The sequence below is a fragment of the Protomyctophum bolini genome, assembly GCF_963924005.1.
Source record: "Protomyctophum bolini genome assembly, chromosome: 2".
Taxonomy (NCBI): domain Eukaryota; kingdom Metazoa; phylum Chordata; class Actinopteri; order Myctophiformes; family Myctophidae; genus Protomyctophum; species Protomyctophum bolini.
In genome coordinates, this window is record NC_137863.1 from 23243651 (window position 1) to 23257613 (window position 13963).

The 13963-nt window shown below is 42.1% G+C and overlaps 1 protein-coding gene across 1 annotated transcript in view; it reads left to right on the forward strand.

The window, feature by feature from the left end:
- Positions 1 to 13963, forward strand: part of LOC308333289 (dedicator of cytokinesis protein 3-like) — a gene marked incomplete at both ends in the record, with an annotated part of 194352 nt that overhangs the window by 119602 nt on the left and 60787 nt on the right. Inside the window, 2 exons of the mRNA XM_080789586.1 lie at positions 3832 to 3928; positions 13828 to 13963. The exon at positions 13828 to 13963 is cut by the window's right edge and continues 13 nt beyond it. Of these exons, the coding sequence (XP_080645712.1) occupies positions 3832 to 3928; positions 13828 to 13963 (233 nt within the window). The remainder of the gene's footprint in view (positions 1 to 3831; positions 3929 to 13827) is intronic.

Genomic DNA, 13963 nt, shown 5'->3' on the forward strand with positions numbered 1-13963 from the left:
CCCTGCCTCTCCTTCCTCATCCTCTCCCTCTGACACCCTGCCTCTCCTTCCTCATCCTCTCCCTCTGACACCCTGCCTCTCCTTCCTCATCCTCTCCCTCTGACACCCTGCCTCTCCTTCCTCATCCTCTCCCTCTGACACCCTGCCTCTCCTTCCTCATCCTCTCCCTCTGACACCCTGCCTCTCCTTCCTCATCCTCTCCCTCTGACACACAAAATAAATAAAAAATTGCAGATATACAAGCTTTGTGCTGCGTTTCCAGCTTGCAGGTCTGCTACTGTTGATGCTTTAGGTAACCTGCAGCCTAGTCCTCTACTGAGAGGCCGTATACTGTTATTGAGGAGAAGATAATAGACAGTTAATAGGAGTTAATTTTACTGTTATTGGGGGAGAAGATAATAAACAGTTAATATGAGTAAACTTTACTGTTATTGGGGGAGAAGATAATAACCAGTTAATAGAAGTTAATTTTACTGTTATTGGGGGAGAAGATAATAAACAGTTAATATGAGTTAATTTTAAGAACAACTCAAAGTTAAAATAGGGAGAAAGGAGGTTTTTGTAACAACATGTATATTTAAAAAGGTGATGAGTGGTATCGTATCCAGTGGTGGAAAGTAGCATTTACTTAAGTACTGTACTTTTTCTCCAGTACAATTATTTGACAACTTTAGTTACTAGTTACAAAATCTGTAATAACCACTTCAGTTCAGCCCTATACACATTTCGGCCAATCTACAAGCTCATGCGTCGCGAATCGCGATGTGATGCATGTATTTTCAAAATGCTTTTATTGAAAACTTGTGAAATGGGATTTTCTGCATAATGAGTATACTTTCTACTTTTGGTACTTTAAATACATTTTGAATTTTTTACGTTTACTCAAGTAAACTTTGAATTCCGGACTTTTACTTGTAACAGAGTATTTCTATACTGCAGTACTGTTACTTTAACTTAAGTAAAAGGTGTCGGTATACCTTTTCCACCACTGATGGTGTGGTGAGTTTTTGGTATTGTCGTTACTATAGCGCGGTTTGTCCTGGGTTCACCTTGCACCGCACAGCACTACTCTACTCCATGCAGTTAGTGAACCTACCATAGTGCTTCTGAAGTCTCTGGAACGAGAGAGAGAGAAGAGAGAGAGAGAGAGAGAGCGCGTGCTGTGGAAAGATAATGTGTTTTTCACTGAGAAATCCCGAGAAACCCCGTACTGTCTGTACCCTGCAGAGAGAGAGAGAGGGGAGGGGGGTGGGTCGAGCTACAGCAACTACAACTACCAGAGTTTCTACAGTACATATACAGCCTATTGCAGCCTTTAATTTAAAGCGTTTTTGAGTGTCTTTAGTAAAGATACTCTTCTGTGGGTCTTGAAAGATTAGTAAAGACTCTTTACTAATCTTTCAAGACCCACAGAAGTTAGAACATATTGTTCTAGGACGATGTAGACACCACATATCTCAAAAGAAAGATGAGACACAAAGCAGAGACATTTTAATTTTGGGGAAATCCTATAATATAATAGGATTTCTTTTGAGCACGTTTTTTCTGGTTACAAAATGTATGTTTCGGGTGAATTAACCCTTCTGGATGGGCCTCTTATGGGGCTCTTGTTGCTATGTACAGTATTTATAGCAGCATAACTTTTGTTTTTTGTTTTGTTTAGCTCAGGATTTAGATAGAAGGCGTTTCTAGAATCGGCCTCAGTCCAAAATGGGTTAATATAAGATTTTACATCGTTTTCACTTCCAGTTTATGGTTCATGAAATGTCTCGCCTTCAAAACAAAAGCTCAGAAAACAGCCCAGTCACGTGGTTCATGTACTCGCGCGAGCCCATAGACTCCAATACATTCCGTAAACTTCCGGTTGTCCGGTTGTCCCTATGTGAAGCCTTCAAATAGGGACAAACCAATAGAAGTCTATGTAGAAGCCAATGGACTGGCCCCATGAAGTGAACGGAGTTTGCGTAACTCTGTCTTACTCTATGGCTCTGAGTTCAGGTACAGTACTTACTACTTAGTTACAAAATAAGTAGCAGATTGACAAGCTCAAAACGAGGCACAGAGTGACGTGTTTAGAGCTTGTAGATCTGCTACTTTTGATGCTTTCGTGTGACGCTTTGTGTGACACTGTAGTATGATTAAGTAGAGCGTTAATTGACAAAGAAAAACAAAAAACTAATGTTGGAATATGGAGTTAAGAGGTTACTGCAGCTCGACAGCGACAATAATATAAATCACAATGGAGACAGAGAGATGAGGCGCGAGCAGAACTAAAGAGGCACATCCATGATTGATGAGGGAGAATGACAAAGATGAACATGGAAAAGAAGTAAAAGTGAGGTGCGGGGGACGGGGCGGGGGGTTGAAGATGGAAAGGCCAATAAAGAAACAAAAGAGTTATGACAGAGAGAGAGAGAGAGAGAGAGAGAGAGAGAGAGAGAGAGAGAGAGATGCAGAGCCAAAAGCAGAGGGAGGCAGGGAAGATGTAGGCTAGGTGGAGGCATGGCAGGGTGTAAGGAGGCAGGGAGAAACTTCTTTCTACTATTTTAACTTTTAGTGATTTTTCGTGAACACATTGACTGCCTGATTTATATCCAATTGCTATTCAGCCAGATATTTGTGGAGGACTTGAAGTAACAATGGAACTAATCGACTTAAGGCTTGATTGATTGATATAATACTTTATTCATCCGAAATTGACTCCGAAGCTGTCAACTATTTTAACTGTTTGGTTATTGATGATAATGGGGTGCTGAGGTGACCCGTAATCATTCCTTTTGTCTTTCTGTCTAAAGGTTGGACGAGACAGGTGTGATGATCAGAGGACAGTTTATGCCATGGTGGTTAGCACAGGGATTGAATACTGGATAGATCTTCTCTGTGAAGCTGCAGCCAGGGAAGGAATAGATAATAGACCTATCCTCCACATCATAAAAGGGCATTTTACCTTTTGCAAGATCCACAAACACACCAATCTTCACTGGCATCCTTTCATGTGAGATGGGGACATCAGTGTTATCTGAAGATTTGTATTTTCAAATTAAACAAATAATTGGCTATTATGATCAAAATAACAACATTGGAATATAATAATGGAATATCAGAATGTGCAAAATTGCCAAGGATAAGACCAGGTATTTTCCACGGACACAGACCCCTGGCTCCAGCTAAATGATGGACCCTTATAGATCTTTAACTCTTAAGAGCCTTAAGGGTCCATTTGGTTTCATTTTATGCTCTCAAGAGTAAAAGTATTGTTAAACAACTGTATTATTTATTTTGTAAGTCTACACAATTAGAGCATGTAAAATAATTGTTATTTTGATCAAGGTTTGCCTGTTCTCTCCTAATGGTACCACATCAATACAGAATGGAATTGTGGACAAAACCTAATCCAAAGACAACACAATATTCAAAGTTTTGGGTTTGAGAGGCTAGATCTCATCAAATGGTGGTCCGTGGCTCAAATGCCGAATAAATAATGGAAATTGATATGAAGTATGAACAGGGTTGAACAACACTGCTCTAAAGTGATGCACATTTCATTAGACTGTCTTAGCTGATTTAAATGATCAATGAATGCCTTTCGTTTCAAGAATGTGTCATTATTGCCCAACCCTATATGCATCAAGTGCCACTATAATTAAGTGTGTGTGTGTGTGTGTGTGTGTGTGTGTGTGTGTGTGTGTGTGTGTGTGTGTGTGTGTGTGTGTGTGTGTGTGTGTGTGTGTGTGTGTGTGTGTGTGTGTGTGTGTGTGTGTGTGTGTGTGTGTGTGTGTGTGTGTGTGTGTGTGTGTGTGTGTGCGTGCATGCGTGCGTGTGTGTGTACAGGCAGCATGAGACCGTCGTACCCCTGGAAGACCCCATCGTTACCGAGGTGACGTCAACGCTACAGGAATGGGCGTTGCTATGGAAACAGCTCTACGTGGTGAGTTGCACTGCAACACTTTCAAAATGAAAGTTGCATGGTGAAACCAGTAGAGATATGGTATAGGCCTGTGTACCAGGGTTATTGTCGTCCACTTGTCTTAAACCATGCAGAACAATGTTCGTCGACTACCCAAACTAACTACTGTACATAAAAACAAAATAAAAACTAAGCCATGATGACTAAAACTAAGACTAAATATATTGTCAGTGTTGGGTGTTGCACTCTGAAAATAACATGTGAGCTTATACGACTAAAACTAGAATAAAACAAATACTTTTCAGATGACTGAAACTAAATAGAATTTTATTCAAAAAACTATGACTAAAACTGAATTTGCTGTCAAAATGGACACTGGTTGAAAAAATGATGTCCAACCTTGACACTTGACCCCATTTGCAGAGGTGTGTGTTGTTGTTGAGACCAATGTTCCATCTTTCTCCATCCCATGAGTATTCATGCACGCACATACACATGCGTCGTGCGTGGTGGAGGAAAAGAGCCTTTGTGAATCCACTTCTGCCTGTCATTTATATTAACTTGTCACATCTGACAATCCCTTTGTTTTACCATGATTGTGTTCTGGTACTCGTTCACCATCCTCCTTCCGTCTTTTCACTTTTTGTCATCGAGAAAGTAAAAAGATAGAAGAAAAGGCATGGACATGGCAGGCAGGCAGGCAGGCAGGACAGACAGACAGACAGACAGACAGACAGACAGACAGACAGACAGACAGACAGACAGGCAAGGACAGACAGACAGACAGGCAAGGACAGACAGACAGGCAAGGACAGAGAGACAGACAGACAGGCAAGGACAGACAGACAGACAGGCAAGGGCAGAGTCAGAGAGACAGACAGAGAGGCAAGGTCAGAGAGACAGACACAGAGAGAGAGAGAGACAGCATTAAAACATCCCTGATCCTCCAGTTCTTTTGTATGTCTCTCTCCAGCTTTTGTTTTGCTCCTCTCTCTCTGCTGAGAGTTGAGGAGATGAAAGCGTAGAAAGCATCTCCACCGGGCGGTGCAGAGCCGAGCATTGTGTGTCTTTGTCTCTAAACTCATGCCTCTCCCACTGGGAAAGACTATATAAACGAGTGCTTCTCAAACTTTTTCATGCCAAGGACCTCCAAACTGATATGTGTTTGGTATATGTAAATCGCCACAGCATGTCACCCTGACTCAACTAATCAGATGCATTGGCAAGTATGTTGTTGAGTAGCTCTGGTCCATATAGCTCTAATGCGTTGCATTTAGAGCTATGTTACTCTCGGCTTCCGGCCACTCGCATGAATGCAGACCAGCCTCTCCTCTTTAGCGTAAATAAAAAGAACGTTTTTGCTAAACGGTACTTTTTGGCGGAGGAAAAATATTCTCTATGAGGCAATTCTCTCAGCAATATTGGTAGAAGGCGCAATGGAGTAACTAAAAGTATTTTCTTTCCTTTTTATTTACGCTAAAGACGAGAGGCTGGTCTGCATTCATGCAAGCGGCGGAAGTCGAGAGTAACATCGCTCTAAATGCAACGCATTAGAGCTAGTTGTTGAGGACATGCAACGACTCAAAAGATATTTGATGAGTTTGAACATCTCTCTGCCACTGCAGGGATGGTAGAGAACCACTTGGGATTTATTCAGGCTCCAAAGAAATCTAAAACATAGAGCAGATAATAGTCGACCTTCAACAACTCAACTCACAGAATGTGATCATGGCGAGGTTGCCACACTGTCACAGACTCCCCCAGTGGGACTGCCATTTCTTTCCACATTCCTTTGTTGAGAGCAATGTTCCTGTCTGTCTGTCTGTCTGTCTGTCTGTCTGTCTGTCTGTCTGTCTGTCTGTCTGTCTGTCTGTCTGTCTGTCTGTCTGTCTGTCTGTCTGTTTGACAGACAGACTTCAGAAAACACTTTATAATATAAAATAAACACTTTTCAAAAACAGGTTTACAAAGTGCTTCACATACAGTACATAAACAGGCAATTAAATTCAATGATACAAAAAAAAGCATAGGATTTGGAACATTGGTTCAGAAGAAATGTTTGAGAACCACTGGTTGAGAAGGCATTTGTAGAATCTTTTCAGGTCTTCATCAACAGCATCCCACATTTTCACTCATCACTTGTCTACAATGAGTGTGGCTGCAGCATTGTCAACCAGTGAAGTATAGAACACGTGAGTGGAATCTGTGGAAACTAAAGTGGGACGAATTCTGAATGAAAAAAACCTATTTGAGGAGCACAATAGCACAGGAGAGACCGGGTGGATTGGCCATGTTGTCCATTGAAAAGGACTGGATTTATGTTGGACTATAGGGCACATTGTGGATGCTGATCTCATAGACATATACTGTAGCACAAAGGCATAGTAGGCCTGGCTACAGTACTTGAGTAAATGTACTTAGTTACTTTACACCAGCGCTCAGAGGTCATGTGTAGAACGAGGAAAAGCACTGAGGTGTGACAAACATTGCCTGAAGGCATCATCATCATCATCAGTATGATGAAGTCACCTTTCAAACACCTCTGGCTGACTGCTGCTGACGCTCTACTCTGGCCTCCAGAAGGACCGGAGAGACGCAGATAGATGAAAGTGTTTTCGGCCTCACGATATAGTGCTTAGATACAGTATGCATCTAATGTTCCGCAACACAAACATTAAATGCCATTGACAATGAAGGGAAAATATACGTCAACTTGTCCCCACACGGCTCATATTTGCCATCGACAATGAAAGGAGAGAAATTAGGTCAAATGTCCGCCAAATATGACATACATTTGTGGCAACAGGCCAGTATGAGATGATGCATGATGATGTACGATGATAAGAGCGCTTCACACGGGTGTGATTTAGAATATGGCCATGTTATTGGGCTGGTTTTGGCTTGTTGAGGTGAGGTTTGACTTAGAACAACACAGCTTATCTGGAGTAGGCTCCGCTCAAGGACACTTTGACACTAACCCGGTGGAGGTGGCGTGGCGGGCAAGGCAGGGGGTCGTACGTACCAAGACATTTCCGGAGGGTTCCCTAGCGGATGCTCTACCTCCTGAGCCACTGCTGTCCCTGTTTTTTATGTGAAATCTTTGGTTCGGTTTGTTTTGTACGCGTGGGTTGTCTGTCCTCAAGTCTTGTTCTCTCTTGATACATTTACATTCAAAATCCTCATATGTTCTCTCAAGCCTTGGGCTTTGTTTCAAAACAAACATTATTCGAGAACTGTGGGTTTGACCTAGCATTCATTATTTTATGCGGTGGTGTTTTTGCTTTTAAATTGAGAGAAAGAGAGAGAGAGAGAGAGAGAGAGAGAGAGAGACAAGATACAAACAGAGAGCTAAGAGATACAAACTGTAATAAATATGATCACTCAAAACAGAGGCAATAGTTGGAAAAACGATGAAGACAGATTTTGCAGATTTTATTTAGCCACAGTGTACACTGTACAAGTTGGTTGATGTCCCATTTCTACTGAACTCACCATAAGGGAGCCAAGAGATTTGTGCTGCCATACAGTATTTCTGGAGTCCAAATTACATTTTCAAAGTAATCGTTTTTTGGCCACATCTCTTATTTTTGAAATACATTAACTTGATGCACTGCATCATAAAACACTGTATGAAACATGATGCACGGCAACAACACTGTATGAAACATGTCGTTTCTGCTGACCACACATTGCTGCTATGTTGTGAGCTTGTAGATCTGCTATTTTCAGAGAGTAAAATGTGACCAAGACAAAATTACATTTTATTCAAAATATATGACTAAAACTAAATCTAAAGTGACAGGTGGCGGACCTCAGCAAAACATGTACTACATGTATTATTGCACACATACTCATAGGCATGCAGTAGCCTACGCAATACTGTGTGAGACAGAGGACAGAAATGATAGAGAAGTAACAGACAGAAAGACACAAGACTCAAGATCGGTAGATTATTTGGGGGGAGAGAGAGAGAGAGAGAGAGAGAGAGAGAGAGAGAGAGAGCAGAGTTACATTGTGAGGGATCTCAAGCTGTTTGACAGCCTGTGATTACCTCCATGTGCTGCTGGAGATTCCTCCAGGTTAGCTGTTAGCTAGCGCTCTAATCAGAGAGAGAGAGAGAAGAGCAGCAGAGAGGGAAAGAGACCTGATATTCTGCCTGTAAGTAACCAATGCAATGACTTATCTACTAAATATGTCACACTTATTTGGTGTGCATGTATGTATGTATGTATTTGGTTAAAATGGGTAGGGTTTAAAAAAAGGCAAAAGCATGCTCTGTTGCACTGGCCTAAAAGTGGGTCCTTAAAAACTGTGTGTGCGTCGGTGTGTGTCTAAGAAAAAGAAGGGTTCCAACTTGTGCAGTGTCATATGGTTTCTGTGATCACATGCTGTGTCGCTGTTGCTTTGGTTGTCATGGCGATGAGGAGACCAGTAGGGATGTTTTGATTCCATCACGGTGCCTTAACGTAGGATTGTACTAGGCCTAATGTTGACAGATTGTTGCGTAAAAAGTGGGGAGGGACTAGTGGAGGAGAGATCCAGTAGAACTAAAAGACAAGTCAATTTATGTTTGGTTGCGCTCGGGTGGAAAATCTTCCAAGCATGCCTGCCAAAATGTTTTTTTGTCAACAAAATCAACTGCAGATTTGGTCGACTAAAACCTTGTCCAAGCTTTCAGATCTTGGAGCAGAGCTGTTCAGGTTGACCCCATCGATTTATTTCAATAACATGAGACCGCTTTAAAGTGGAATGAAGCGATCACATGCTTTCTAATTAAGGTCTTCAAGGGAAAAGGTGGGCGGTCATATTAAATTAACATCCTATTAGAATACTCAAGAAATACAACTTCCCTCATTTAATGACTTTCAATTTATACATCTTCATTACTCTAAATGGTAAATGCATTTATATATTGCTTTATCCAAAGCGCTTCACATAGATTCACATTACATTCACCCATTCATAGACCGGTGGTCTGAAAAAAATCATTAACATGGTGAATCACATCTTGTGATGTCATCATGTTAATGATTTTTTTCAGACCTCCAGTTCACAGAATGGGGGGGACGTTTTTTATTATTTCCACACAACAGCTCTAAGGTATATTAATGATATTTATGACATAGTAAAATGTTGAAAATGAGTGGAATGCCCCTTTAAGTTCACTGACACCTGGGGACCCCCCAAAAAAGGAGACGTCCAATTAATATTTAAAATGCAATTCAAGTATTTTTCAGACCGGACGGTGAAACCAAACGCAGCTGAAACTCCAAACACATTATTTGCTTCATGAACCCCAGCTCTCAGCTGTGAAATGGGTGCATTGAGTCTCAACATGTTGTGCTGCTGCTGACATCCGTAAAGATGTGTGAGGCTGTGGAAGAAATGTAGGGCATGCATAGCAGTGGTCGGCCATTTTGTGGTTCACCTCAAATTCACTTCAGATTAAAGAAGAATATTCATATCAATTATTTTACGCCTATAGAATCAAGCCATGCCGGTATTACGATGATGATCATCATCGTAATACCTGCATGGGAGCTGGGCAGCCATGTCATGTTAATACCTGCATGGGAGCTGGGCAGCCATGTCATGTTAATACCTGCATTGGAGCTGGGCAGCCATGTCATGTTAACTTGACTGTGCTTCAGTTCTATTCCGTTACTGGGTCACTGGGTCATGTGTTTAATGCCTACAGCCAACAGGACGATAACACTTCTGTGAACTCTATGGGCCAGTGAGGATGGTTAACTGCCACACTCTGCCCATATCAACCACCCACTGTACCCAGCACAATGTACAATATCTCAAGCAGGCACTAACTCAATCTCAAGCCACCACGATTCCCAAGTATTGTCCGATCAAATCCACTTTATTTATAGAGCAGATTTAAAACAACAGTGTTGAACCAAAGTACTGTACACTCTGTAACAAATAAATCTATAAAAAACTAAAATACCAAGAGCAAAAACAAAACACAATAAACAGGACAACGTATAGAACACATTACCTAGTGTAAACCACAGCTCTCTAGTGAGTTTTCAAATGTGATTTAAGCAGGATTTGAGATGATCTAACATGAGGTGGAAGGCACTAGAAGCTCTTTCCACAATGTTCTTTAGTTATTGACTTCTTTAGTTATACAGCAGCAGCACATACATTTTTTTTCATGTTTTTTCCCCGGTTGTCGTCTGCTCCGGCAGCCCTAGGTGAACCCATAGGGTGCTTAAAAGCGCCCTCTATCGTAAACCACTTCTCACTTCGACTCGCTCGTGCGACACCAGTAAACATTCTGCTCACACGGCATGAGTCCCGGGATGCTTGGAAGTCGTAATGACACGGCTGTCTGCTTGTCTTGTAGTGACTCAAGGTCAAGGTGTTGGGTTGTGGGTCCATGTAGTTTATATTGAACGAGACAGCTGGACAAGGTTGCATCAGGGCTTACACCCCCATCTCTATTTCTATTTCTCTCTCTGCCTCTCTCTCTCTCTCTCTCTCTCTCTCTCTCTCTCTCTCTCTCTCTCTCTCTCTCTCTCTCTCTCTCTCTCTCTCTCTCTCTCTCTCTCTCTCTCTCTCTCTCTCTCTCTCTCTCTCTCTCTCTCTCTCTAAATGTCTCTAAACTTTGCACACTGGCATGTGGATGTTCAATGTTGTACAGAATGATATACCGGTATACACACACATTAAAGGGTGTAACTCAAATGTTTTTTTTCTGACAACACTGCAGAACTCAAGAACCTGCTGTTGGATATGAAATTGTGGAGGGCAGCGATCCAGGAATCTCGAGTTGGTGTTGGCTAGACCTCACTCTCGCAGTAACATAAGCCACATAGCAGTAAACTGGTAGAGCTGGCCGACTGTCTGACTTGTAAACAAACATACTCCATGCGTCGTGCGTGCAGCAGAGCTGCCGTCGCATCGCTTGAAGGGTTGATTGGTTCAGAAACTCAGAGCCTGCCGTTTGAGGCTGAAATTAACCGCATTTCACCCCGTCTTTAAACCTTAAATCTTGTGTAGTTTTGTATAGGCCTATGCTTGCCAGTATATCAGAAACATCAAAGAACCCCGCAGAGCTCTGAAAATACATGCAAATAACTGACCAAGTAAGTTGGAGAAAATAAAAATCTAAATCTAAACGTTGCTTAGCGACCACCTTGTTTGCGGAAGCAGTCAGTCGGGGCAACCTGCTCTCTTCTTTCTACAAGACTCTCATGATGAAGGTGCAGATAGGGACCCAACGTCACGTCAATATGCTTGAAGAGAACTGATGCTGCTGAGCAAGAGAGCTGTGTGTAGGATTCCCGTTCATGGTTGTATCCTTTGTGACTATCCAATGCACCTGCATCTGTTCAGTGATGTACATGTACACCACTACTGTGCTTAAGTACAATGTTGAGGTATTATAAGTTAATAAAACATCTAATGATGCACAAGTCACTGTGTGTTTCGGGTCTTGCAACAGTCACCCTCCTCTAGCCCATTCTTAGCGGGAACCCCTTTTGGTGTTCTAACCCTTCTGGAGGGGAACCCCTCTTGGGGTTCTGTACAGTATGTACAGTATTCAAAAATGTAAAAACGTTGATGCTGCTATATAAATATTTGAAGTTTTTCCAGAAAGCTTAGGTCAGGATTTAGAGGCCTTTTTAGAATCGGCCTCAGTCCAAAATGGACTAGGCGACCTGACCGTGACTGATCAGAACCCGGCCTGTGTCTAAGTGGCATGCAATACTGCTCCCTCTGTCTCTGGGGGGATTTAGGGTGGCAGGTGAGATGTTAGCAGCAGGTGTTGGAGACACTAGAATGCTCTAGGCACTGTGGGTTGCCTCCGGGCCTGGCTCCTCCTTTGTCTGACCAGAAGTGACTTCTGTGTGTTGCCACTGGCCAGTCAAACATCTCATTCTGCCAAGAATGGATTATCGCAGTCTGTAGCTTGCTTGTGGGTTCTTCCTCTGTTTCTCCACAATAATCAACAAACTCTTTGTGATCTTGTGCTGTGCCCAAGTAACAGGGACGACGCTGACGATTTGGTTGCCCTACTCGCATATGTGTGCTGCCCGCCCCCCTCCGATGAAAGCGCTGCGTTATCTCATGCAGATCGGCTACTTTCGGTGTTTGCAAGGACGCACACATGGGCATGCGTTATTACGCGGTGTAGCCGCGGAGAAAATTGTTATTATGAGGGTCGGCTTGGCACTTTTTGCCACATTTTGTCGCCCCCCTCGGCGTGTTGCCCTACTCGCAGTGTGTATTGCGCCTATACATAGCGACGGCAGTCCCAAGTAATATTTTACTGGAGTTTTTTCAATTTCAAGTACTTTATAATTCTACATTTGAAAGGCAAAGTAGATTATTATAAAACCACTTCAGAGTCAGACCGATACAGTATATAGGAGTTTTAATACACTTTATTCAAACTTGTGAAACGGGACCGAGTACTTTTACTTTGTACAGTACATTTGATGCCAATACTTTTGTATTTCAGTCAAGTAAATTTTGAATACAGAACTTAAACTTGTAACAGCCTATTTCTGCAATATGGTATTGATACTTTTACTTGAGTAAAAATGTGAGTTTTTCTTCCATCCTTTGGGTGTATGACAATACAGTATATCATAGCTTGGAGTGAGTTATTGCTTAATTATATTTATTTTACGGTTTGTGAATTGCTATTTTTGTCTGAATACACTTATGTACAGAGGTGGTCATGATTTATACCAGTGTTTGGTTCTGAAGCTTTTTAATTTCCAGCCCCCACCCCTATACTCGAGAACCATGTTTTTTCTCATCTTTAGAGTCTCCCGTTAATGAAATGAATTGTTGTTAAATTTTATTTTGGGGCACTTTATTCTTTAGACCTATACCCCAATCTCTGAAAAAGGCCAGTGCAAATATGGCAAAGGTGACACAAAAAGCCTATAACTTGAGAATGCTCACTCTTATCTTCATAATAATTTGCTGCAGTATGAATAGACTGTCTACCCTAAATCACGTAATGTAATTTACCAAAAGAAATACTGTAAAATCATCCTACTTTATGCGGAAACTGTACTTTAGTATGAAGCGCTAGCTGTATTTTCAGGTGTACAAACAATAACATTCAACATGATGCTAGGCTATTGTACTGCATCATTCTGACCAGGACACTGGGGAGTTATGCAATTTGTTTTCCATTAACTTTCTCAAAGCTCCCTTCAGGTGCACAGAGATGGGGTAGCGAGAAGGGGAGTGAGTCAGTGAAACAAGAACTGATCAATTATCAGTTAATTACCAGCGGCTGCCTTATATCTCCAGAATTGTGCTATGAAATGTAAATAATATCTGTCTATCTGTATTTATGGATCTGTCGAGGTGACTCTGTAACTGTGACAGTGTAGCCTTAGCCTACTACAAATGGAACCAAAGGACCCTTTTATAACAATAAACTCTGAGACTGTACAAATGGACTTTTATGGGTCCATTTGGTTGTATTTGTACACTCTCAGTTAGCACATTACATTCTCCAAATCATTATATGTCGCACCTCACGCACAGCTGTTGGTGGGGGTCCGCGGTAGTCTACATGGGGGTCCGCTGTTACAGTGACTCAACTGAGACTGAAATGTGTTACTGTTACCCATTAAATCAGCGGGTGTGCTCTGCTCTCATGCAGATCTACACACTGTTTTGCTGAAATTAGTTAGCCTAAAGAATTCTGAGGCATCATGGCAGCGGCGCCGCTTGTACGACCGTTTAGACGCTGGCTAAAGTGTCTGATTGTGTAGAGACGCGGCAGCCAATCAGAACTACTGTCAGTATGACTAGCATGTCGATCTGTCTAGCAGCTTTACAAGCCGCTGGTAAAAGGGTAGTCGATTAACTTTTTTCGTCATAGTTTTTTTGTGGATTTAAAGAACACTGTCTATCTAATCTGTCGCCATCAGAAACACAAGGTAGAGTTGTTCTACAAACTTCGCCATGTGATGACGGAGCTGATTGACCTGAGGAGACAGCTGCTGTCTGGTCACCTGACCCAGGACCAGAGCCGGGAGGTCAAGAGACACGTCACTGTGCGCCTGG